Here is a 27960-nt window from a genome sequence, read left to right as displayed (position 1 = left end):
ACCATAGCTACTTTTACACTACATAAATCTACCAGTGTTCCTTCACAAAGCAATGCGTGTGTCTGTTGATAGGGGTTGTTACAGCCTTAACCATTGGTATTGGAAACTGAATTAGTGCAAACATGAATACATTGCACGGCGTGTAGGGGGCTGACCACTGCAAAACATATTATTTCTAAAAGGATGCAGAAAAGCTTTTATTATTAATAACAAAAAGTAAAACGACAATCACGAAATGTTAAACACAAGGTAAAGTCACGGAAAAGAAACAACGTACTTCAATTATCATCAATACACGAAACAAGAACAAAGTTGGACAACAACTGAAGGGCTCGTGGCAAACTTGTGGAAGCCCAGCTCATTGAGTTAAAGTATCCTATGTATAAATCAACTCTCTCCAACTTGGTTGTTTACGTATGTGCACATATATCACAGATTACTTTAAAAATATCACATACGCATCTTTAAAGGAGTTAATGAAGAACCAGAACACCCCAACCGCACCCGCCCTTAAAAATCAAATGGTCATAATGCTAACATGCTTACAGAAAGTATCAGGGCTCCAGATACCTTTTGAGCCAGTGAGTATTTACTTATTACTTATTGGCTTATTTACAAAATGTTCACCTTCAGTTGGATATTGATATTTTTGTTTGACTATTTATTCCCTTTGGTCTAGTCAGTTTGGTATTATTACACCAATGAGTTGATATTTTCAAAATATCCCTTTTGCACCTTTCCTGTGCATCTTTGCTGCAGGAGAGTTTATGTATGTTGATGCAGAAAAAAGATACATGAGTCATGTTATATTATTGGACTTTTGAAATTACCCATGCGTATTTGTACGCAAGCAGCTCAAAATTGATAAGGTAATGGTGATTTATTTGGCGTGTTTTACGTTTATTTGTGAAAGCTCTGCGAAATGTCCAGAAAGAAAAACACAGAAATAGTACCATTGCAGAAACACAATTAAAACCTTGGAGCACCACAACACAGCGTACAAAATAAGACGATTTGCTCTGTTTCCACCCCTATCCCTCACCAAGAAAAGTAGACTTTATCAGTTGGAATCCCGTGAAGATCCAGGGTAGAATTGGTCTTCAGCAACCAATGCTTGTCGTAAGAGGCGACTAACTTGTTCGGGTGGTCCGGCTCGTTGACTTAGTTGATGCATGTCGTATCCCAGTTACGTAGATCGATCCTAATGGTGTCAATTACTGGATCGTCTGGTCAAGACTAGAGATTATTTACAGACCGCCGTCAAACAGCTGGAATATTGCTGAGTGCGGCGTTAAACAACTAACAAACTTGTCAGTTGGAAAAACTGCATACCTGTTACACTTAAGGGATCAAGACTTTTATCCATCACCGAACGTTGTTATTCCTTCCCGCCGATGCTGCTGTTCGCCACGTGCCTGCCAACATTTATTAGTGAACACCAATAATCAGCATGCTGCTGAACCATCCCGCCTTCTCATGCTCTTTTCTGATTGGTTACTCGTTCGTCTCTGTTTCTGATTGGTAACTCGTTTGTCTCTGTTTCTGATTGGTTTATAATGTACTTTTATCTATGATTGGTCAAGTGGTAGGCACCGATCTGTGATTGGTTACTCCGCTGTCACCATTATGGTCTGTGATGCCTGGGATGGATCTTTCTTCATACTGTAGCTGAGAGCCCTGAAATAGGTACATATTTACATATTATTGCAAATGATAACGTGATCGTAAGCATGGACTGCAAATAATTCCAAACAGCTGTGAGGAGAGGGAAAACATGTGAAGGTATGTGTATTCTCAGATGTTGCCATATGGGTTGCCATCATAGTATTTTTCATCCCTTCAGTACAAGCACTTCACATCTTGAGCACAAAAACGTAAGCGGTAGCCCTCCAATAAAAGACATAACCGTCATTAGCATGTGTTGTTATACGGCTGGATTTTCTTATTAGATGTTGTGAATTGAGGAAAGATACACACAAAAAGTACTTTTTTGTTTAAAATATGTTTTGGAATACTGTTTCTTTTAAGAGTTTTGTGTTGTGGCGTCGTGTGATGTTCGAGATTGTACTACAAATCAATCTGACTAAGGGTTTGTTACTTCTTAAATAATAATAATAAAAATAATAATAATAATAATAATAATAATAGGGTAACAACACACAACAATAAACACGCAAAAACTTAGACCAGGCATCAATATGAAAATAAATTCGAAAGTATGAACTGGTGGGACATTCATCGAGCTGTAGTGAGAGGCGGGTGATACACAGAATGGGCTTCACCAATTAAACTTATGTGGGTATCGACCTCGAGTCTTCGGAGTGACGAGCCAATACTTCGACCACAAGACTCATTCAACCCGACTCTGAAATGAGTGAGTGAGCTTTGCGCCACTATGGACAGTACCTCAGTTTTATCATGGCGTGTCGGTTCTATCAGAGATTTTAGCTGAAATTAACGTTTACAACTTTGATGGAACCAAGTAGCACTAGGGATACTAAGGGCGGCTATAATAGTCTAAGTTCAGATGAGCTGATCCTAGCACAATTAAGGGACGCATCTCCGCTCAGCGATTTCCGACGACTTAGACAAATAGGTCACTAGGTCACCTTCCCCAAACCTGAAATGGACACTTCTACATGAATGCACAATCTCTTAAAGAAATATTGCACTGTCAGCTAAACATTTGTTGTAAGGAATATATTGCACCGGAATCGGAAAAACGCGCCTGTGATCAATTTAATAATATATACAATCAGTGTGGGAATATAACTGTGTGTATTTAGCTCGTGAGACAAGAACAGATGTGGTCTTACCCAAGCATCACTGCCGTGATGAAGATGAGAGCGGCGAGGAGGATGAAAATGAGGCCGGGGAAGAAGGAGAGCGACGCCTTGTAGACGAGAGTAGCCGCGACACCCAGAACCGATGACGCCAACATCTCCACCGTACTGACAGACGCGAACAACGCCCCTGCAACATCACATACAACGGTAATATTAATGTTGAGATCGACATAGGTTACTCATGTGGGTTAGTTGAATTAGAGTGTTATAAAGGTCCTAAGAGTATCAACTCTTGTTTAATGGAGCTGTAGAAAATGAATGGCCATGGTGTATTTGAGGGTCAGTATTCTACAAACAGAATAGCTTCCGTGCCTAATGAAGCCATTATCCCACTGGTTTTATAAACTAGATGGTAGCTGTTTGTTTGGCAAAGCCATACTGACTTTTCAAGCCGGTGTCCGCCATGTTCCTACGAGGGACTCGATCAATGTCTGTCGGTAATTCGGCCCTTGGATTTATATTTGTTTGTTTGTTTTTTGTTTAGCCCAGCACTCAATATTCCAGCTATATGAAAAATCGGAAATAATCGGAAAATAATCGAGTCTGGACCAGACAATCCAGTGATTAACACCATGAGCATCGATCTACGCAATTGGGATACGATGACAACCAACCAAGTCAGCCAGCCTGATTACCCGATCCCGTTAGTCGCCTCTTCCGACAGGCATGGGTTGTTGAAGACCTATTCTATCCCAGATCTTGAGAAACAGATATAACAGACGAAACAAAACGAGACAAAAAAACTCTGTCTTGGAGACAAGGTACGCTGCTGCGGTGACCTCTAACCTAGTTGTGATTAAGAATCTACCCTTTGACGGTAAGGAAGTTAGTGACCAAATAAAATCTCTCTGTCGTGGTGAAAGATGGTCTGAAATGACCAGATTTACATGGGTTGAACGGATGATGTTTGTTTGTTGTTTAATGCCCCCAGCTCCATGACGGCGGCGTATAAATATTCAACTATGTAACAGACAAACCTGTGATGTATGAGTAACGGTAGTACGCACTCAGCCGAGCCTGACCACCCCAGCCATTAAATTGCCTCGTATGAAAAGTATAGGTTGCTGGGGACCACCTCTAACTGACCCGGAGTCCCTGAACTGAACTGGACTGAACTTTATTTACCCTCAGGCCGCTATCAGCGGCATCAAGGTACAAAATTATTTCAACAACATAATACATATACATATAAATATAGAATATATACAAAAAAATCTTTGCCGAGCATGCATGCATATTTATACAGTTTTCTATGGTAGCAATATGCGTCCAATTCAAAAAGAGGGAGTTACTTGATAGGTTTAAACAATGACGTGATGATTTTACAGAATTTGGACAGTTTTCTCAATGTTCCTTGTCGTGAATTATTGAAAAGAAAATTCATTTTATGCATATTGGGTTTGACGTAGTAGCATCTGTGTAAAAAATATTTTCTTTCGTTTTCTAAATATGGACAAATAAACAAATAATGGAATTCGTCACCTATGTCAGATAATTTGCAAAGTTGGCATTTCCTTTCTGTTAAAGGTATTTTTGTCCATCTCCCAGTTGTGTGTTTCCTTATAAAAAATTATGTAGGTAAGTTTTTATAGCTTATCTATCTTGGATGATAACTATGACATTGTGAGCCTAAATTAGAAGCACGTGACATCACTGCGCGTGCCGTTTTTCTCGTGCATTTGGCCCGGATGGAGTCTGTTGCTCATTGTTTCATCAAGTTTACACGTGTCAGATGAGCTCATGTGTATTAGCGATGGTTGGAATGTGAGATGAGGTGATCAAATGGAATACATAGGAGTGGACAGGTTCATCCCCAGGTTAGTTGTAGATGCTATACTGAAATAGTTGTGGGAGAGTACGATAGTGCTACCCCGGCCCGGAACTGAAATATGTACACGACTGACCTATACTACTTCAACTGTCACACGTGAGGGATAACATTTTCTTTGTTAAACTCTTATAGCGACGTTTCAGTATAGATCCTTATGCCGTTGTGAAGAGAGACTGAATAATAATAATAATCATCATCATAATTAAAAGTGTCACGTCCACTTCTTGGAATACAATGTCGTGGGCGGAGCAGGTGGGTTCAAAATGCTCTCATCAATACGTTAATGTTAACCGACATTCACTCACTCTATTGTGAAGACAATACTCGGATAGAATGGCATCTGACATCTAATAAGCAACACCACTTGTAAGTACTTTGCATTTCACACCGAAGAATCGGTCCCGAGCAAGGTACCAATATGCTTACCCGTGAAGAGCAACCCATGCTAGCTGTAAAAGGCGACTATGCTTGTACGAGGCAACGAACGGGATCGGGTGGTCAGGCTCGCTGACTGGGTCGATGCATGTCATCTTATCCCAATTGCGTAGATCGATGCTCATGCTATCAATCACTTGATTGTTTGGTCCAGACTCGATTATTTACAGACACATAGTTAGAATATTGCTGAGTGCGGCGTTAAACAAACTAACAAACAAATCATCGTGCTGTAATACGGTGTATTTATATTATAAAATAACCATAAATAAAGTGTAGTCTGATTCTGAGTGTATAAAAGTTTCTAGTTTGGCTGAGTATGTTCCAAGAACATTTAACAAAATAGCTGAAAATGTTTTCATTTCCGAGGTTAAATATTAGTAGAGAGCCATTCCAATGGGTGTTAGGCTACCGGTGGTTCACTTCCTCAAGAGGAATAATTTGGCACGTGGCAATTAATACAAAATCATATTATAATACAAATTAAACAAATCCAACTAAAGCTCCTCTTCACGGGATAATCCCCCATGCATAAAAAGTCTTTCCAATATGTCATAATACATTGTTTGACAGAGCACCGACCTTGTTCATCAGAGGAGACAAGTTTTGACATCACTGAACGCATCATCGCAGACGGTGCTTCACTGAAGATCCCAACCAAGCCCGCTGAAGGGAATGAATAGAGACATTACAACGTGGCAAATATTCGTGATAACACATTTTCAAGAACGAAAACAACAATTTCAGAAAAAAATAAGACGTTAAAAAAGTTATGGTAAGCCATACCTATGATGACAAGGACGCTACTCTGGCCGATTCCTAACAGCACCAGGAACAGCATGTTGGAAACACATCCGATGATTGCGATGTTGACTTCCGACAGGCGGCGCGCAAGGAAGCGCGTGAGGGCGAGTATGCAGACCCAGTCAACAATGGTCCTGGCGGCGGTATAGCCGGTGATCTGTACTTTATTCCAGCAGAAGGGCGTGGCCAGGAGATAGAGAGTCAGTACCGTGGCTTTTATCAGCTCCACGGAGAAGGACGTAAAGAAGGTCATCAAGGACACAATCAATTTCCACCGCCTTTTCTCAGGAGTGTCTTTTGTGTAAAACTGTATGCTTGTTTTGAATGATTTCAAATGTTCCTTGAATGTGAGGCTACCTTGGGGTCGATGTCTACGCGTTTCTGGAAATATGAATATCGTAAACAGGAGACATGCACTAGATAATGCGATTAAAAAGTATAACGGCTGTTTAAAGTTGACCTCCTCTATCCATATTCCTGCAACCAAGGCCCCCATCGCTGAGCCTAAGCTCATCACTGCCTGAATTATAGCCATCCTCAATGCTCGCTTGGGTCCCGCGGTTGTAATGTCGGCCGCACATCCAAATAACGCCGTCAACATTGTCCCAAAACCACCCGAAAACCCCTCGATTGCATTGCCTATGAATAGGTATGCGAGCGGTAGGTCCAGCTCGAACACGATGAGATACACGATCTCCTTTGATAGAAGACCACAAATCGGCATTAACATCGACAGTTTCCTACCGTGTCTGTCAGAGAAGGACCCAAGAACGATTGTTTGGATGATTCCAGGGAATGTGCTAGCAAAGATGAGGAATACTGTATAGTCAGCAGCTTTGCTCTGTATCTTGTTCTGCAGCCCTGCGTCGGACGAGTTACCTGCCTTGGGGCTGCAGGCGTCGGTCGTGCTTTTGTTGACGCCGCCATATTCTCTTGTTATTTTGTCGACTATGTAGAACTGTGTCAAGGGTAGAGTCATGACGATACCGCAGATGAAGAGGAATGCGACCACCTCCACTGGGACGTAGTGTCTGAGTGGAGGTAACGACATGCTGGTTGTGCCTTCGTTTTGGATCAGGGATTTGCGTTCATCTGGAAGTAGCAAGGAATAAGTGACTTAACGACAGGTTTTGGAAGACTGAAACATACCCACCTACCAATATAAAACCGTAACAACATTTCAAAGAGAAGAAAGGATGCTGAAAGGGTTTCGCTAAAGTCATAAATCGTCTTAAAAGTTTGTCACATCGAGCTTTCATCCTGCATCAAGCTCACACGCAGCTATATAACATAAACACAAATGTTTGTTTGTTGTTTAACGCCGCACTCAGCAATATTCCAGTTGACGGCGGTCTGTAAATAATCGAGTCTGGACCAGACAACCTTTATATCGAAATCATATGTGCATCGATCCATACAACTGGTATACGTCGACACGCATCAACCAAGTCCCATGTTGCAGGACCCGTGAAGATCCGGGGTAGAATAGGTCTTCGGCAACCCATGCTTGCCGTAAAAGGCGACTAGGCTTGTCGTAATAGGCGACTAACGGGATCGGTCGGTCAGGCTTGCTGACTTGGTTGATGCATGTCATCGTATCCTAATTGCGTGGATCGATGCTCATGATATCAATCACTGGATTGTCTGGTCCAGACTCGATTATTTACGTACCGCCGTCATATAGCTGGAATATTGCAGACATGCGAGAAGGGAACTCCATGGGTTCGCACTATAATGTGACGTCACAACAAGGGCTATTCCATTCGCAGGTCCATCCGTAAGCCACTCATTATGTGTGAACAAGTTATGACTGGCTTGCCTAGTTATAAATCTTAGAGACACATTAACAATAGATTTACCTTCTTCCTCTGTCGCCTCCACCGGAGACTCGTCAGTCGCCACAACATCTTCCGTATGGGCCGGCATTGTGTGTTTTTCCTTGGATGTGACCAATCCTCTACATGCTCCCAGGTCTAGACTGCAGTGACAGAACACGTATAGCTTGTAGTGGACCTCAATGCTAGAAACCCTATCTGTGGTTTGAGTATAACATAACAAACTGCACCAAATGCTTACATAATGTTTCAGTACCAGAATATGTACTCTACTGAGAAAGTGTTATCCAAAATATAACATTTGTAACATTTGACCCCTTTCTAAGTGACATTGTGTATTCAAAGCCTGAAGAAGCATCAAAAGTTGCCGTGCACGTTTCAATGTGGATTTTCCTGGGAACATGCTTGTAATATATTCGGTCTTCAAAATACACGAAAAGCAACAGAATTCTAAACTATAGATAAAAATAGGTACAGTCTAAAACCACAGCTGTTAGAGGGGACACCACTACAATAGTTTACGATAAACGGACTCCTCTCCACGATACAGTATCACCTTAGTTATATTGTAATATGGAATCGTGTACTGCCATTGACCAAGTGTTACATAGAATCGTGTACTGCCATTGACCCAGTGTTACATAGAATCGTGTACTGCCCTTGACCAAGTGTTACATAGAATCGTGGGCCTCCCTTGACCAAGTGTTACATAGAATCGTGGGCCTCCCTTGACTCAGTGTTACATGGAATCGTGGGCCTCCCTTGACCAAGTGTTACATAGAATCGTGTGCCGCCCTTGACGAAGTGTTACATAGAATCGTGTACTGCCCTTGACCAAGTGTTACATAGAATCGTGGGCCTTCCTTGACCAAGTGTTACATAGAATCGTGTGCCGCCCTTGACCAAGTGTTACATAGAATCGTGGGCCTCCCTTGACCCAGTGTTACATAGAATCGTGTGCTGCCCTTGACCAAGTGTTACATAGAATCGTGTACTGCCCTTGACCAAGTGTTACATAGAATCGTGGGCCTTCCTTGACCAAGTGTTACATAGAATCGTGTGCCGCCCTTGACCAAGTGTTACATAGAATCGTGGGCCTCCCTTGACCCAGTGTTACATAGAATCGTGTGCTGCCCTTGACCCAGTGTTACATAGAATCGTGTGCCGCCCGAGACCCAGTGTTACATAGAATCGTGGGCCTCCCTTGACCCAGTGTTACATAGAATCGTGTGCTGCCCTTGACCCAGTGTTACATATAATCGTGTGCCGCCCAAGACCCAGTGTGACATAGAATAGTGGGCCTCCCTTGACCCAGTGTTACATAGAATCGTGGGCCGCCCTTGACCCAGTGTTACATAGAATCGTGTACTGCCCATGACCCAGTGTGACATAGAATCGTGTGCTGCCCCAGACCAAGAGTTACATATAATCGTGTGCCGCCCGAGACCCAGTGTGACATAGAATCGTGTGCCTCCCTTGACCCAGTGTTACATAGAATCGTGTGCTGCCCTTGACCCAGTGTTACATATAATCGTGTGCCGCCCAAGACCCAGTGTGACATAGAATCGTGGGCTGCCCCAGACCAAGTGTTACATATAATCGTGTGCCGCCCGAGACCCAGTGTTACATAGAATCGTGTGCCTCCCTTGACCCAGTGTTACATAGAATCGTGTGCCTCCCTTGACCCAGTGTTACATAGAATCGTGGGCCGCACTTGACCAAGTGTTACATATAATCGTGTGCCGCCCTAGACCCAGTGTGACATAGAATCGTGTGCTGCCACAGACCAAGTATTACATATAATCGTGTGCCGCCCTTGACCCAGTGTTACATAGAATCGTGGGCCTCCCTTGACCCAGTGTTATATAGTATCGTGTGCTGCCCCAGACCAAGTCCGCCCGAGACCCAGTGTTACATAGAATAGTGTGCTGCTCGAGACCCAGTGTTACATAGAATCGTGTGCTGCTCGAGACCCAGTGTTACATAGAATCGTGTATCGCCCTAGACCCAGTGTTACATAGAATCGTGTGCTGCCCTTGACCCAGTGTGACATAGAATCGTGTGCTGCCCTAGACCCAGTGTGACATAGAATCGTGTGCTGCCCTAGACCCAGTGTGATATAGAATCGTGTGCTGCCCTAGACCCAGTGTTATATAGAATCGTGTGCTGCCCAAGACCCATTGTTACATTGAATCGTGTGCTGCTCGAGACCCAGTGTTACATAGAATTGTGTACCGCCCAAGACCCAATGTTCCATAGAATCGTGTACCGCCCATGACACAGTGTTACATAGAATTGTGTGCTGCTCGAGACCCAATGTTCCATAGAATCATGTACCGCCCAAGACCCAATGTTCCATAGAATCGCGACTAACGGGATCGGTTGGTCAGGCTCGCTGACTTGGTTGAAGCATGTCATCGATCCCAATTGCGTGGATCGATGCTCATGATATTAATCACTGGATTGTCTGGTCATGAACCGATTATTTACAGACCGCCGTCATATAGCTTGAATATTGCTGAGTGCGACGTTAAACAACAAACCAACCAACCATAGAATCGTGTACCGCCCTTGACGCAGTGTGACATAGAATCGTGTACCGCCCCAGACCAAGTGTTCCATAGAATCGTGTACCGCCCCAGACCCATTGTTACATAGAATCGTGTGCTGCCCCAGACCCAGTATTCCATAGAATCGTGTGCTGCCCCAGACCCAGTATTCCATAGAATCGTGTGCCGCCCTAGACCCAGTGTTACATAGAATCGTGTGCCGCCCTAGACCCAGTATTCCATAGAATCGTGTGCCGCCCTAGACCCAGTGTTACATAGAATCGTGGGCCGCCCTTGACCCAGTGTTACATAGAATCGTGTACTGCCCTTGACCCAGTGTTACATAGAATCGTGGGCCGCACTAGACCAAGTGTGACATAGAATCGTGTGCTGCCCCAGACCAAGTGTTACATATAATCGTGTGCCGCCCGAGACCCAGTGTTACATAGAATCGTGTGCTTCCCTTGACCCAGTGTTACATATAATCGTGTGCCGCCATTGACCCAGTGTTACATAGAATCGTGGGCCTCCCTTGACCCAGTGTTATATAGAATCGTGTGCTGCCCCTGACCAAGTGTTACATAGGATCGTGTGCTGCCCTTGACCCAGTGTGACATAGAATAGTGTGCTGCTCGAGACCCAGTGTTACATAGAATCGTGTGCTGCTCGAGACCCAGTGTGACATAGAATCGTGTATCGCCCTAGACCCAGTGTTACATAGGATCGTGTGCTGCCCTTGACCCAGTGTGACATAGAATAGTGTGCTGCCCTAGACCCAGTGTGACATAGAATCGTGTGCTGCCCTAGACCCAGTGTGACATAGAATCGTGTGCTGCCCTAGACCCAGTGTTATATAGAATCGTGTGCTGCCCAAGACCCATTGTTACATAGAATCGTGTGCTGCTCGAGACCCAGTGTTACATAGAATTGTGTACCGCCCAAGACCCAATGTTCCATAGAATCGTGTACCGCCCATGACACAGTGTTACATAGAATTGTGTGCTGCTCGAGACCCAATGTTCCATAGAATCATGTACCGCCCAAGACCCAATGTTCCATAGAATCGCGACTAACGGGATCGGTTGGTCAGGCTCGCTGACTTGGTTGAAGCATGTCATCGATCCCAATTGCGTGGATCGATGCTCATGATATTAATCACTGGATTGTCTGGTCATGAACCGATTATTTACAGACCGCCGTCATATAGCTGGAATATTGCTGAGTGCGACGTTAAACAACAAACCAACCAACTAACCAACCAACCAACCAACCAACCATAGAATCGTGTACCGCCCTTGACGCAGTGTGACATAGAATCGTGTACCGCCCAAGACCAAGTGTTCCATAGAATCGTGTACCGCCCCAGACCCATTGTTACATAGAATCGTGTGCTGCCCCAGACCCAGTATTCCATAGAATCGTGTGCTGCCCCAGACCCAGTATTCCATAGAATCGTGTGCTGCCCTAGACCCAGTGTTACATAGAATCGTGTGCCGCCCGAGACCCAGTATTCCATAGAATCGTGTGCCGCCCGAGACCCAGTGTTACATAGAATCGTGTGCCGCCCGAGACCCAGTGTTACATAGAATCGTGTGCCGCCCTAGACCCAGTATTCCATAGAATCGTGTGCCGCCCTAGACCCAGTGTTACATAGAATCGTGTGCCGCCCTAGACCCAGTGTTACATAGAATCGTGTGCCGCCCGAGACCCAGTGTTACATAGAATCGTGTGCCGCCCGAGACCCAGTGTTACATAGAATCGTGTGCCGCCCTAGACCCAGTATTCCATAGAATCGTGTGCCGCCCTAGACCCAGTGTTACATAGAATCGTGTGCCGCCCTAGACCCAGTGTTACATAGAATCGTGTGCCGCCCGAGACCCAGTATTCCATAGAATCGTGTGCCGCCCTAGACCCAGTATTCCATAGAATCGTGTGCCGCCCGAGACCCAGTGTTACATAGAATCGTGTGCCGCCCGAGACCCAGTATTCCATAGAATCGTGTGCCGCCCGAGACCCAGTCTTACATAGAATCGTGTGCTGCCCGAGACCCAGTGTTACATATAATCGTGTGCTGCCCGAGGCCCAGTGTTACATATAATCGTGTGCTGCCCTAGACCCAGTCTTACATAGAATCGTGTGCCGCCCTAGACGCAGTGTTACATAGAATCGCGTGCTGCCCCAGACCCATTGTTACATATAATCGTGTGCCGCCCGAGACCCAGTATTCCATAGAATCGTGTGCCACCCTAGACCCAGTGTTACATAGAATCGTGTGCCGCCCTAGACCCAGTGTTACATAGAATCGTGTGCCGCCCTAGACCCAGTATTCCATAGAATCGTGTGTCGCCCTAGACCCAGTGTTACATAGAATCGTGTGCCGCCCTAGACCCAGTGTTACATAGAATCGTGTGCCGCCCGAGACCCAGTATTCCATAGAATCGTGTGCCGCCCTAGACCCAGTATTCCATAGAATCGTGTGCCGCCCTAGACCCAGTGTTACATAGAATCGTGTGCCGCCCGAGACCCAGTATTCCATAGAATCGTGCCGCCCGAGACCCAGTCTTACATAGAATCATGTGCCGCCCCAGACCCAGTCTTACATAGAATCGTGTGCCGCCCTAGACCCAGTCTTACATAGAATCGTGTGCCGCCCTAGACCCAGTGTTACATAGAATCGTGTGCCGCCCTAGACCCAGTGTTACATAGAATCGTGTGCCGCCCTAGACCCAGTGTTACATAGAATCGTGTGCCGCCCGAGACCCAGTGTTACATAGAGTCGTGTGCCGCCCTAGACCCAGTATTCCATAGAATCGTGTGCCGCCCTAGACCCAGTCTTACATAGAATCGTGTGCTGCCCTAGACCCAGTGTTACATAGAATCGTGTGCCGCCCTAGACCCAGTGTTACATAGAATCGTGTGCTGCCCTAGACCCAGTCTTACATAGAATCGTGTGCTGCCCGAGACCCAGTGTTACATAGAATCGTGTGCTGCCCGAGACCCAGTGTTACATAGAATCGTGTGCTGCCCTAGACCCAGTGTTACATAGAATCGTGTACCGTCCGAGACCCAGTCTTACATATAATCGTGTACTGCCCTAGACCCAGTCTTACATAGAATCGTGTGCCGCCCTAGACGCAGTGTTTCATAGAATCGCGTTCTGTTCGATAGAATCGTGTGCCAGGGATGTGTGCTGAGTTCCTGTTTGTTTACCTTACTTGTAAATGACTTGGCCGACAAAAATAAAAGTTCTTGTTATCCGTGTATTAATTGTTGATTGTAATTCAAACCTAGACATTGTTATTCTATTCTGAAGTCTATTGTTGGTGTCAACGTGTCTCCTGTAAATCATGTTGTCCCAGGCGAATGCCAAAAATACACAGTTTACATTATTCTTATAAACGTTTGTCTAGATACTTGTAAAAAAATGTATGTGTGACAGATTTACGTTTACCTAAAAAGTGTCAGAACTTTTTATTGCCTTCGTGTTTATTTCAATTATATTTTTTTAGAAGGTTATGCCTAATTATTTATGAAAGGTACATTCCTCCATTTTTATAGAGGCAAGCGTAGTGCTGATCACAATGCCTTACTAATGCCAACTCTAAGAGGATGTAAAAGGTCTGACGATTATGAAAGAAATACGTTTTGGAGTGGAATGAATATATTCATTATTATACAAGGCAGATTCATTATGTATACATGACGCCCGATAGGTAATCATATATATGACCATAGGTTACAGCAACCCATTCTTGCCGTAAAAGGTGACTATGCTTGTCGTAAGAGGCGACTAACGGGATCGGGTAGTCAGGCTCGCTGATTTGGTTAAAGCATGTCATCGATCCCAATTGCGTGGACCGATGCTCATGATATCAATCACTGGATTGTCTGGTCCAGACTCAATTATTTACAGACCGCCGTCATATAGCTGGAACATTGCTGAGTGCGGTGTAAAACAACAAACCAACCAACCACAGGTTAAAGCATGGTGTACGACCACCACTTCTACCTGAGCTACATTCCTGTGTCCGTACAGTCAGTGTGCGTACACAACACAGGGGACCTACATACCCTATCTTTGTGTTTACCCGTGGGGTGTATAGCGGCGGAAACAGTTGACATTCCCTATGTTCAGTGTGTCAGAAATTTGATTGCAAAGCGCACGTACACAGCATATCTTCTGACCCTGTCTAAAAATACATCAAATCACAAGACGGTTAGTCAAGGTCAAGGTTACGCATTTATCTCGTGCGTAGTGTTATAGTGTGCACGTTGATGCACCGTCTTGGTCTTGCACTCTATACATAGCTGGGTAACTGGTGTCTCGCATATGACACAAGGAGGATTGTCCATAACGGTGTTTAGTTACGATGGAAAGTATAATTATATCTTCGTTACATGATATGAGTTTCGCCCGATTCAACAAGTTGCTGAGTCACAGGCAATCACGAGTATGTTAAGTGGAACTGAACTCATTTCAAATCTCGATCGTCAGTTTTTAACTTATCTGTTACTAACATAGTACTTGTTTTACCTTATTGAAATTCATATTAGTATTGAGTATTAGTATCAGTTGAGTATTAAATAAGATTCACGACAGTCGGCGAACCCATTCTGTCAACACACTGCCTATGTAGCTCCCTGTACCCTGCATACAATCACTCACCTGGGGGGTTCCTGTCGCTGTAGTTAACACACACGGGGTGAGCTCACAGGCGATGTGTCCCCACTGACATGATACTCGGTCCCCGCGCACTACTTCCTGGTGACAGACTGAACGCTTTATATGCTCACCCCCTCGACGTGCGTCCGCTCATCTGGAGTGTAATGATTTCAAATGTCCACACCTTCAGTGGTTTCCCAAAGTGGACAGCTGTCGCGTGACGCTGAACGTTCTTGAAGACTGTCCCATATACTGCGCTTTAGGAAGACCAGGTGCAACAGACGAGTTCTTACACAAATGATATGTATCATGACAACGAGTTTTCGGCTGTGTGAATTATTAGCCCTCATGTGACGGCTGGAATAGCCCCTCAGTTCAGTCACAATCACACTTGAAAGGTCGATATATAGGACGCTGCCCAAGTTTTCCTCAAACCTGTGAAAAGAAGTTATAAACCTTATCCTGATGTGTTTTAGTATAAAATAACAAATAACATACCATTAGCTATTTCGATATTAATTTTTGTTTGTTTTTGTTTTGTTTTTGTGGGTGTTGGGGAGCGTGCGCACGGCTCGTTAATACATACTCATCCACTTCTATGAGTGACGGGGCGGTTGGGTAGCCTGGTGGTTTAAGCGTTCGCTCGTCACACCGAAGACCCGGGTTCGATTCCCGACATGGGCACAATGTGTGAAGCCCATTTCTGGTGTCCCCCGCCGTGAAATTGCTGAAATATTGCATACAGCGGCGTAAAGGCATACTCACTCACTCACTCACTGTGAGTAACGTCCACAAAATATGTAACATTATTCGTAAATAAAATAGAATGTTTATCCGAAATACTGGAATCATTGAAACATTGAGTCCGGATTCACGAAAGTTTACTTTAAATCAGTGCTGTAGTTCTTACGCTTCGACATAATTGGGCATATTTCAACATATTTCCCAGAATCGATCATTTACGTGCCGTCGAACTAAACTTGACAAGCTGACTGCGGCGTTAAACAATAGTCGCTGTCACTTTGTGTAGACGCCGTGTATTGAGTCTTCCCTATGTCCGGTGTGTATGCCCATAAATTAACACTCTTATAAAACATTCATCATTGGTTTCACAAATGGAAACCAACGAGGCCTCGGCCGCCTGTAAATAGCCAAGCCTATGGACCTCATGCCTAACGTGAAAGCCGACTTAATGAGGATAACAATTTATTACCTTGCTGCTTGTGTGTCGCGACGGACTGCTGTCAATCACTGGTTGTGTTTAATCAAAACCTGTTTACTTAAAAAATTTCATGTTATTCACCCTTTCACTCGCTGTGCTTTAACTATTTACATCTCCACATCACGTCCTTTGAGTGAGTGAGCTTGGTTTAACGCGCTTTAAACAGTATTCCAGTTATATCACGGAGTGTCAGCTTAATGTGGGAGGAAAACCCTGTGATGCAGGTCTCAGACGTTTTAAACGCTTTGCTGAAACTCACGAGCACGGGCATGGTGATGATAAACCCAGAAACGTTCACGTTAAACCTTGATTTTGAACCAACGATCATAGGCTTCTTGCGCGTCTGAGGGACGCAATTCTGCACACCTAACTGCGGTGACAGGGCCACCCGTGTCCCCACTTATCCATGGATATCCAGATTATTGACGGATTCAGTTAGATTATCAATCTTGAATTTGGAGAGAGAAAGAAGATAAAATAGCAGTGAGAGCCATTTTGACAGTGACTATAGTTTGGCAGGTAACGAAGTGGAACACTTAGTTTGCATTCTAGATAAAATACAATTCGCCCATATTGTCCATCTACCTGAGGCAACAGAACTGACTATAAAAGTCCTGTTTCCATCCATGCCGATCTAGGCTGGAATTATGGAGTTATATTTTGGCTGGACTGACGAGTCTATGCATAGTCCAAGCTCGTAACGAAATCGACATCCTGTTCGTGAACTGCCGTGCAGATTTCGGTCGACTGCAGGATTTGCAAGGCATGTGTACCGCCAACTCGGCGTCAACAGATATTTTCCAAATCTTTTCATGGCTGTTTAATCAAGGTGCTCACGCGATTTGATGCACATCGTTAAGTAAGACCCGTTTTATCACAATATAGATTTTGATTATCGATCAAATCGTCTTCACTGGGCGCTGCCATTTTGTGGAATCTAATTTGTCAATCGGAGGGATATAGAAGGGACATAACTCGTAATAGCCACTGGTGGCCCTACGATCGAGCCCGGAAATTCCATCCTAATTGGCAAGGATGGAAACTGGACTTTTACAGTCAGTTAACTCCCTTGACTCGGGAAGATGATATTGTCTAGCGTTTACATAGACACTTTAAGCAGCTCACGCTGGTCACATCTAAAAGGCGAAATTGATTGTCCCTCCGAACGTGTTTCCTAGGTTCTTCTCTGTTTCAATGTTAATGTTAAGGGAGGGATGGGACAAACAAGTGTCGGTAAAGGCCTCGCCACGTGACGTGACCAAGACATGTGACCTAGCCGTCTGCTGCTCCCTCAGCCGACTGATGTTCTCTTGTCTCCCCCCCCCCGCCCCCCCCCCCCCCCCCCCCCCCCCCCCGCACTTCACGGTTGTCTGTTTTTGTTAATGATAGTCATAAAACATTTTTGTTACATTCAGCAAAGTTAACACATTACATTTTAAGTTTAAATGGTATAAGTCGCTTTAAGTGTCTGTATGAACGACTAGTATCTGAGCTAGCATGAAAAATAGGATTTGCACAAATTGTATATAATATATTTATTAATTTCTATTACAATAGTCCAGTTACATTGCGACCACATGTACAGTACGTCCTAGTCTGGACCAGATAAACCATTTATTATTATCAGAAGCCCTTGAGGTACGAAGATGCACATTTAACCAAGCCTGGTCACCTGATACATTAAGTCGCCCCTTAGGAAAGGCATAGATTTCTGGGGACAACTTCCTACCTGATTGAACAGTGCAGTGAGAACACAAATAAGTACTCATCACATACACACAACCTCTCAGCAAAGTATTATCCATGCCTATGGTCATTTAATAACCTTTTTGTTGGCAGACGTCATGTTGTCCTCAAGTGGGGGCTTGGAGACGCCAAGCCGACTCGCTCTGGTGGAATTGCCCTTGTTTCTGTACTATGTCTGCCACACCAACGTCCTGCTTACCCAGTTCTACCTCCACGACAAGTATATGCGTTCCTATACCGGAAATGGGTCTTCAGTCAACGTCACGAAGGACATAGTCGACGCCATCCAAGCAGACACGACCATGACCTTTACATATATATTAATTACTTTATTATGTCCAGCCATTTTTGTGAACTTGTTAGTCGGGCCTCTTTCTGATCAGCTTGGGAGGAAACCGTTTCTTATTATGGTTAATGTTGCTTCCTTTGTGAAAGTTAACATTGATATCATTGTCATGCACTTTGATCTGCATGTTGGATACCTGTTTATTGGAAACATGATTTATGGGCTTGGTGGCAGCTACGCTCTGATGTTAACATGCGGAATAGCAATGGTAGCTGACGTTACACCCATTGGGCCACAGCGATCATTCCGCATCACAACGTCATGTGCAGCCATCGCTGTTGGCGTCAGTTTGGGTATCTCCATAACGGGTGTCCTCATTGATTCGTTTGGATTTGTGTTCCCGGCTGTACTGTACGCTGTGGCCAGTTTCACCAACGTTTTGTTTGTGTGGTGTGTCTTGCCTGAAACAGTGCCTGGTGGGTCATTGAGGTCTCTCTGTTTATCAGACATTATCGAGAATATACAAAGAGGCATTGACGTATATGGGCGGAGTATCCCGAGTCTGCGACGCATTTCCCTGCTCCTCTCGCTGTTGGCCGGCGTCCTGATTCTGTCCATCGTGAAGGTGGAAATGACTCTATCCAGTCTGTTCCTCCTCGCTCCACCATTCAATTGGACTTCTACACATGTCGCCCTCTACTACGGGGTGAAGACAGTGATAAGCTGGGCCATCATACTCGTGTCAACTAAGTGTCTGCTTCGATACTGCTCCGACCTCACACTTGCCATATTCGGATGTCTCTCGCTGTCTCTGGACGTCCTTCTCATAGGCATTGCGGACACAGATTCAGTGATGTATATTGGTAAGTTGAAATGGGGTTCGATTCCCAGAATAAGCACAATTCATTAATCCCATTGTTACATTCCCCGTATGTTGCTGGAACATTCCTGAAACGGCATGACGGATTCCTAATCCACCCTTCAACTATTTAATGCCCTAACAACATAATCCAATCACTTCTACAATGATGAAGACGATAATGTTCATAATTAATATACAAATATCTGTTTACATCCAGCGGCCTGTGTTGGGTTGTACGGTGACCAGGGCATCTCAATGGTGAGAACCTTCATGTCGAAGTGTGTGCCTCTCCAAGAACAAGGTTGGTTTAAAGTATAAATGTACCCAGAATTAGAACGCACAGTTTGAAAGCTTTGAATCATTCCAGGCAGTCCCAGCTTTTGGTGTCTACATTTCGCAGTTTTTGAGGCACAATAGAACATACTACTTACTTCGAACTTTCATGCGATCGTCATGCGACTCTTGCTCAGACATTGTTAGTTCAGGCTTAAAGTATTCAATGCCTCAGCAAAAGCTTTCCAAAGGTTTTATCGTCGACATGTCGGGGGCTTTTCCAAATTTGACTAACAGTGACCAATTATATATCCGATGCAATTCCCTTTTGAACTGGTATCATCCCTATGTAATTCATTATCATATCAGGGGGGCACGGGTAGCCCAGTTGTCTGAGGCGGCGCGATTCGCTGTGCAGTTGCGTCCCTTGGGCACGCCAGATACCTATGATTGGTTCGAATCCCGGTTCGCCCCTATTATGTTTCTAGGTTTGTCAGCACCATACCCGTGCTCGTGGGTTTCACCGAAGTGGTAAACGTCTGAGACTTGCATCACTTCGGGCTTTCCTCCCACATTAAGATGACACGCCGTGATATAACTGGAATACTGTTAAGAGCGGCGTTAAACCAAACTCACTCACTCACTGATTATCATATCAGCAAATGATATAGTCTGAATCGTAATATGGACATTTCTTATGATTACGGAAGGGCTTTGTCGCTTTTATTAAGATTCGGACTTTTTTGTGCTGAATAGGTTACACATTGGAACTCTCTTGTAATATTAAAACGATAGTTATTAATTTTCTATGATGTTTCTTTTTCCCCAAAGATAAGAGATTTGAATATAATTAGGTACATGTTTTGGAGACAGAACTAATTTTATGAATGCTTTGCTAAGGCGCCCTATTCTCTACTCTGAACGTGTGCCAGTTAATCTGCTACCTGTTCGTTACTCTGGCCATCAACCTCACCTACCGAGGCACCCTGGATGTCCGCCCTGGCGTCGCATACTTCGTCATGACTGCCGTAGTTGCAGTTGTCGTCGGCATACTTGGGTAGGTATATGTCATACAGAAGGCCAACCAAGTTTATCTGTGCACTGCCAATAAGCCAAAGAATAAGACACAATTAAATGAAACATCATATTACTTTAACTCTAATGTGTGGACTGTTCTGTCAAACAATTCACGGTGTCATTATTAGCTTGCTCTCTCTGTGCTTTTGCTGTAAATGTGTATCAGTATTTTGTTTATATTCATATTGCCTTGGAGATAGTTCCAGTTTATTTCCAAATACGTGGTTTGTGACTGAAAAATTAAAAAAATCCCGTTAAAAGGTTCCTGAAGAGGCCGCGGGTAACAATGTCATGTCAGTAGACATTCCAACACAGGGTAGATTCCCAGTATCCGAATCCCGGGATCCAATACATAAAGTTTCTCTTACCATGGGAATCGTTGGTAAAAGTGATTTCTAGAAAGTGATTCAAGATGTGTCGCTACCCCCCCCCCCCCCTCCCCCAGAACCTTTGTTAAAAAAGGTCCCTAGTACCCAATTTGTGTCTCTTCTTGACCCAAAGTTAATACTCTGCACACCTTCATAATATAACTGGCGTAATTAAACACTCGTATATTCATTCACCTTTGCAAGTAATAGACTGGAAGCAGTCCGTTTTCAAAATGAGTTTAAAATATAATCCTAACACTGCCACAGGTAATGTGCTTCCTCTTACGTGTACCGAATGTACAGATACCCCCGGAAACAGGCTAACGACGTCTAACTTTCATACTTGACACTGTCATAATAAAAAGCATATTCTGTTTCAGATATATCAACATTAGAAACAAGGGATTCAATTGGTCCCTGGTACACTATAGCCCACATTGAGGACAGGCACAATGGGTGATTTGCGACAATAAAGATGTAAAACAGTGTTTCTCTGTTCCCATTTTGGACAAAGATTCCGATAAGTGACTAAACAAACACATCTGACTTTACGATCTCAATCAATTGTTTTCCCCTAAAGAGAAGTAACACCTGTGAAAACCAGGCGTAAAAGACACATTTGTTATACAATCCCTGCAATAATATTACATACAGTTTGGAACTGTTATTCTTCTAGAAATGCATAAAACAATAAAAATACAATAAATAACGTCAGTTGATAGTTCCACTGGTTGATCCAAAGGGATAACGTCAGTGGAAGGACTCCTGAGAGTACCGGAGCAGGGGTTGCCCAGTCGTCTAAGGCCCCACGATTTGTGCAGAGTTGCTTCCCTTGGGCACGCCAGAAACCTATGATTGTGGGTTCGAATCCCGGTTCGCCCCTATTATGTTTCTAGGTTTGTCAGCACCATACCCGTGCTCGTTGGTTTCACCGAAGTGGTAAACGTCTGAGACTTGCATCACTTCGGGCTTTCCTCCCACATTAAGCAGCCACGCCGCGGTACAACTGGAATACTGTTAAAAACGGCGTTAAACCCAACTCAATCACTCACTGAGTGAGTACCCGCTGGAAAAACAATATTTGAAGTATGTATACTTCTGAATAATGGCCATGTCATTGTCGCTATTCAAAGTGCCATACAGAGTAATATAAGTATGCGGGTTTATCAATTATTGACTATTCACGAGGGCAATATCATGTTTTATTGACTGAAACTGATTATGACCGAGGGCAGCCAGCGGCCGAGGTCAATATCAGTTACCTGGATCCATAAAACATGATATTGCTCGAACTGTGTCCATTATTAATATTGCTTTATGACATAATTTAAAATAGAGAAATATTTCAAATTCAACAATAATTAAATCAGATGTCACGGGAAGTCATAGGAGATGATGCACAACTAGCCTTGCGTTACGCTCTCTCTGATTGGCTGAAAATATTTCTATCCTTTGAACTGGCTCAATCATACAGAGCAATATCACTTTTGATCACTGCACAGAGGGTGGATTTCGGGGCAATACCGTGTTTAAAGGAAGGTCATGTGACCCTTTCTCATCCAATGAAAATACAGATATAATTTGTAAATTGGGAAGTCAAGTTGCCCGAATGTTTGGTAAATCAAAAAGTGTAATTTAATGACTGGGAGAAACGGGTGAGATTGCATTGAGACCTGGACGTGGCAGACACCGTGACAAGATCGTCTCATTACATTAGTTTACTCATGAAGATCCGGAGTAGAATCTTCAGCACCCCATGCTAGCTGTAAAAGGCGAATATGGTTGTCGTAAGAGGTGACTAATGGGATCGGGTGGACAAGCTGCTGACTTGATTGATGCTTGTCATCATATCCCAATTGTGTAGATCGATGTTCATGATGTCAATCACTGGATTGTCTGGTCCAGCCTCGATTATTTACAGACCGACGTCATATACCTTGAATATTGCTGAGTGGGGCTCTTGACAACAAAGAAACAAGATTACATTACATAATTTGCACAATGTAATAGATAGTGGGCGAGGCAACACCAGGGACGGAATGTGCGCCAATGGCACAACACCATGTTTACAGACGTATAAAGGTTTTGCCTCCAATTCATATATGGTACGTATGGCGGAAAACGACGTTGTGGACGGAGGCAAGCGGTGTGCCAGGGCAACAGTTCTTGGCCGTGATCGGAATGGGGGCGACGGTGTTATGGTGTGGGGCGGTATCACACATGACAGGCGAACTGATTAGGATATTGTGAATGGACATTTGACTGGCTAGTAAATATATATGTTGAATCCTGTCGTTGATCCATTCACTAGAATCATCGTCAGAAATTTGATACAGCAAGATGACAATGCCAGATCGTCCCGATTATCTACGACGAGAATGCATATGGACATTGGAATCGCCCGCTAGGCTCCGACATGACACAAACAGAGCATCTGTGGGATGTTCCCTGGTGGAGAGTGTGTACGTCAGAGACAACCCAGCACCCGCCAACGTTGTCCGGCTTGGCGTAGCTCTTTAGGCGAGTAGTATAGACGGTGGAGGTACGTCAATCCGCATAAATGTATATCATGATGTTGCAGGACTAACATTTACATAAAATTATGGGGCACGACGTCATCTCATGATGCGGCAAGACAAAATTATGGGGCACCAAATGCTGGGGTACCCCCTAGCACCAATATATAGCATCAATATTTATCAAGAATATTTATTCTTAATCTATCCTGCTCCCTGGTTTTGGCGCGGAATGCTTGGTGTGCTTGTCTCCCCTGTACTATGAACTTGTTTTTTGCATCTTCACAAATGCCACTTGTCTTACAAGTATTTGATCGACTATCTTGTTGCATTGTGTTGTTTGAGTTCTGACAACACTAAACGAATCTCTTCCTCAGGTACCTTGCCATCAGCTGGTGCTGTTGAGATATGGTCCGCAGTGCTATTTAACTATGTAATGAAGAGAGAGAGTAACCAGGGAAAATTTATCGCACACGAAATCCATAGATGATTGGAGATCTTATAAGATTGCCACAAGTTCTCCTGATGGCCACAAGTTGTATGTTTCTAGGTTCGTCAGCACCATACCCATGCTCATGGGTTTCACCGAAGTGGTTAACGTCTGAGACCTGAGACCCACATGTGGTTTTGAGTGGGTAGATAATATTGATGTGAATAATATTCCCAAAGATTCTGATACATACTGGAAGTTGACTTTGAATACCCCACACATTTTCAAAACACCAATTTTTATCCGCTAGCCACTAAAAGTTTAATGGTGTCTGACTATGAACATAACTTGATGGGTAAGACTAAGCTGGCTAAAGTAGAAAAAAACTCGTAACAATTTGATGGATTAGACAAAGTATATAGTCCACTATAGAAATCTCCAGTTACACCTATCATTTGGTATAAAACTAAAGAAAATACATAGTTTGATCAAAGCCCTTTTATGACACCATACATACGGCTGGCTACACACACAGAACGATGGCTACTAGTGAAAAGAACCTATATAAGCTCAAGAATAATTTGGTAAAACTATGGAGAATCACAGCAAGCGTATTGATGTTGATTTTGACAGCTAGTCCAGCTTTTAACAAAACATATTTGATAACGACTTAGTGGCATTACATATGAAAAAGAGTAATATAGAATTCAAAAGACCAGTATATGTTCGTATGAGTTTTCTTGACTTGTCAGAACACTTACTGAACGACTTTTATTACAATGAACTTAAGAAGCAACATGTTCATAGATGCGAGGAATTATATACTACTCAAAAGAAGTTTAGGACCACTTGATTCTTTCATATTACTACAGTTAATCTGGCATGCCATGATGTATTAACTATAGTAATATGAAAGAATCAGGTGGTCATTAACTTCTTTTGAGTAGTATATACCGATACAAATTCATTTGTAATGGAAATACAAACTGATGTGTATAAAGATCGGGCAGAAAAATAGAAAGTATGATCCAAAGATTACCCAAAAGATAATCCATCCCAGCACAGTAAATACAAAGGTATTTGGTAAGATAAAGGATGAGTGTGCTGGAACTCCTATTGCTGAGTATGTTGGATTAAGACCAAAGATCTATTGCATAAAGACTTCTGATAATGATGAACTAAGAATAGCTAAAGGTGTTAAGAAGTATGTAGTAATAAATCATCGAAAACGTGAACATGAAGAGGCTTTAGTCAACAGTAGAACATTCAAACATGAGATGTGACATTAAGTGACAAGCACAGGATATATGGATTAACAATGAATAAGACATCTTTATTCCCCCTTAGGTACAAAGAGATGGGTTGATAAGTGGTGAACTACCCATGCATGTGGTTACTTTGGGATGTAATACTGTATCACTGGAAAGTATTGGCAACTCTTCTCCTACAAATCCTCTGCTCGGTCCATCTGCATCATAATGCAAGTAAGGCTCACCACATCGACTAATGTTATATATCTTAAGAGACCAAACTGGATCAGTTGCACAACGTTGGCCTCCATTGAGTTCAACAGGCTGGTATAAATATCTTACACTGGAACTGTTTGTTCTTTACCTATCCGCGGCGCTGAAGATTCAGAAGTCACATATTTCATTTTAATAGCACCGGTTGGGCTCTTTCTAATTAATATTGATTCTTCATTATTTAGCGCTGATACAGCAGCTGATATTCGTGTCACCCATTCTGTTGATCTTTTATCATCATCATCGTCATCATCATCATCATCCATCATCCATCATCCATCATATCTCCTGGGCATATTGATACAAAATTCGGTTAAATCTTCCAACAATAGCTTCGCTACAATGGACCTCTTGTTCAGCACGACAGATTGTAACACCGTGCTTTGTGGACAGTTTAGTTACTGATCCTATAAACTCGAGTCCAGAATCTACTCGACATAACTTAGACAATTTTAAGGGTCTACGTTTATATATGCAATCTAGTGCATAAACTGCTTCAGTTGAATCTTTTGAGTTCAATGGCTCAGTATCTTTTCGACTAGATACATCTACTACTGTTAAAGCATATTCATATTCTTTACATCTTGACTAATGTGGAAGAAACAGGAGCTCAGCCTGGTGAACATTTGTTGTGGATATATTACACTTCTCCCTCGGTATATATCGTGGGGCTGCCAAGTATATATGCCGTATTGCTTCTGTTTTAGATATCTTAGCTGCTGTAGCTAGTTTTTGTATTGCTCCTGTACCTTTCCAATATCCTCACGGGCTATAGTAAATTTTATCCATTATTAATTAATATTGATTCCTTTAATACAACATAGTAATATGGACTTTCATAATGTTTTAGTAAAGGTAGCATCTTTCCGCATCATGATATTTATGGTCAGTATACCTCCACCGTCGTTTCATCAGTTACCTCAGTTTTTGTAGTTCGTATATACAGAGTAATATAAGAGTTATATAATTAAGCATGCAAATAATATTATAATATCATAATTATCATATTATAATATTATAATATCACCGACTATACATAAATGCTATATCAATAATATCTGCCCGAGTAAGTGGCAAATCAAGACAAATAGATCCGCTAAATGGTTGTAAGACAAAATTAAAATATATATAATTATGTATATTTGGAACATTTATCAACTGCGTCCGTAACCAAACGTATCTCATGTGAATATGCGTTATTTGGAATTTGATATAGTTGAAGTTAGGTTTGTGAAGACCTCTCATTTTATTTCATGGATTTCTAAGTCTACGGTCTACACTCTAGTTTTATAGTTCCAAGGCAATGCTACTCGCATTAATTTCATGGCGCATTTTAGACCAGGGTCAACACTCGCATTCATTTGGGGACGCATTGATTTGATAAATTACAGAACCCATGGACAAATATAAGGGGTCACTTGAGGAGTGATTAGAAACAGTTAATAATCTGGTCAAACTCAACGACACCTGCAAGGAATTATTCCCTGTTAGAAATATCCAATCGAAATATATCCAATTCGTGGACTATGCATGCAGAAAGCACGCCGTCGTGATGTGGTCACTTATCCACACCCGTGTACTGTAAGTGAACGCTGGGACATTGGTGCGTTGTGACCGCCGGTACCTTGACCTATTTCACGACTGTAGTGCACACAAATGACAAGTTATATGCATGATCAGGTCTGTACTCACTCCGACAGGTCTCAGAGGATCTCAACAGGTCGTCGTGTGTGATGTAAAGATTATGGAATTTGCCTGGCAAATTCGTGAGTTGAAAATGTGACATGGCCATAGCATAATTAATAAACGACAGACCGCGAAGACAGATAAGCTTGCCATGCTTCAGCATCTCCTACAGCTGTGGGGCAGCCCTGTGCGTGCGTTTGGTTTTAGCTGATAACAATGGTTGACGGTTTACAAGTTTAAATACTAGCAGTTATTATTATCAAACGGAGAATTCAGCGTTATTTGTCAGTCTTGTTTACACTTTTCAGTTCAATGAACTGAGACCGAACTTTGTATAAATGGGATATCAGCAACGCCGGATCGATATTCTAGTAATAAGGGAACACTTATGTTAATAATCTGTCACAATTGAAATCATATTCTGAATAGCAAACCAAGGCAGCCACAACACCTACATTGTTCACAAAACAATTGGACCGAACTCTAAACTGGTGAGCTGCATGTGATGTCCACACGCATGTGATAGGTACGTGTTAGCATTTCAATACTTCTGTTGTGGGTCAGGTCTCGAGAGATATAATTCGTCACATCTGTTGCAGGTATGGTATTGAGAGACGCAATGTGCCACATCTATTGCAGGTAAGGTCTTGAGAGATGCTACTTACCACGTATGTTGCAGGTAAGGTCTTGAGAGATGCTATTTGTCACACCTATTGCAGGTAAGGTCTTGAGAGATGCTACTTGCCACGTTTGTTGCAGGTAAGGTCTTGAGAGATGCTATTTGTCACATCTATTGCAGGTAAGGTCTTGAGAGATGCTATTTGTCACATCTATTGCAGGTAAGGTCTTGAGAGATGCTATTTGCCACATCTGTTACAGGTAAGGTCTTTAGAGATGCTATTTGTCACATCTATTGCAGGTAAGGTCTTGGGAGATGCTATTTGCCACATCTATTGCAGGTAAGGTCTTGAGAGATGCTATTTGTCACATCTATTGCAGGTAAGGTCT

At 43.1% G+C, this 27960-nt stretch overlaps 2 protein-coding genes across 5 annotated transcripts in view; one reads left to right on the top strand and one right to left on the bottom strand.

Moving 5' to 3' along the window:
- Positions 1-172: 172 nt before the first annotated feature.
- On the bottom strand, positions 173-15373 carry LOC124123867 (proton-coupled folate transporter-like). The gene is made up of 6 exons (XM_046487059.2): positions 14967-15373; positions 7776-7894; positions 5899-7008; positions 5695-5778; positions 2817-2973; positions 173-1677 (listed from the first exon to the last, which is right to left on the bottom strand). The coding sequence occupies exons 2-6, from the start codon at positions 7840-7842 to the stop codon at positions 1608-1610; spliced, it is 1488 nt and encodes a 495-aa protein (XP_046343015.2). The 5' UTR covers positions 7843-7894; positions 14967-15373; the 3' UTR covers positions 173-1607.
- The window catches only part of LOC124123877 (proton-coupled folate transporter-like), a 39592-nt gene continuing 16026 nt past the window's right edge, over positions 4395-27960 (top strand). Inside the window, exons 1-5 of one of the 4 annotated variants that reach the window (XM_046487087.2) lie at positions 4402-4663; positions 18025-19080; positions 19297-19380; positions 20285-20409; positions 21178-21285. In XM_046487087.2, coding sequence (XP_046343043.2) covers positions 18030-19080; positions 19297-19380; positions 20285-20409; positions 21178-21192 — 1275 coding nt within the window. In that variant the 5' untranslated portion in view covers positions 4402-4663; positions 18025-18029 and the 3' untranslated portion in view covers positions 21193-21285. Of the gene's footprint in view, positions 4664-18024; positions 19081-19296; positions 19381-20252; positions 20410-21177; positions 21286-27057; positions 27592-27960 lie in introns of those variants that run through there. The other 3 variants (XM_046487078.2, XM_046487070.2, XM_048402981.1) reach the window with 3 other exon arrangements.

This window comes from Haliotis rufescens, unplaced genomic scaffold, assembly GCF_023055435.1.
Source record: "Haliotis rufescens isolate VD_foot unplaced genomic scaffold, xgHalRufe1.0.p SCAF_3, whole genome shotgun sequence".
NCBI lineage: Eukaryota > Metazoa > Mollusca > Gastropoda > Lepetellida > Haliotidae > Haliotis > Haliotis rufescens.
This window is presented reverse-complemented; position numbering and strand designations above follow the sequence as displayed.

Coding starts and splice junctions, on each gene's coding strand:
- LOC124123867 (XM_046487059.2), bottom strand. CDS start 7,842: ATGCCGGCCCATACGGAAGATGTTGTGGCGACTGACGAGTCTCCGGTG. Junction 7,009..7,775: donor GGAGGCGACAGAGGAAGAAG/GTAAATCTATTG, acceptor TGCTACTTCCAG/ATGAACGCAAATCCCTGATC. Junction 1,678..2,816: donor ATCACGGCAGTGATGCTTGG/GTAAGACCACAT, acceptor TACCTATTTCAG/GGCTCTCAGCTACAGTATGA.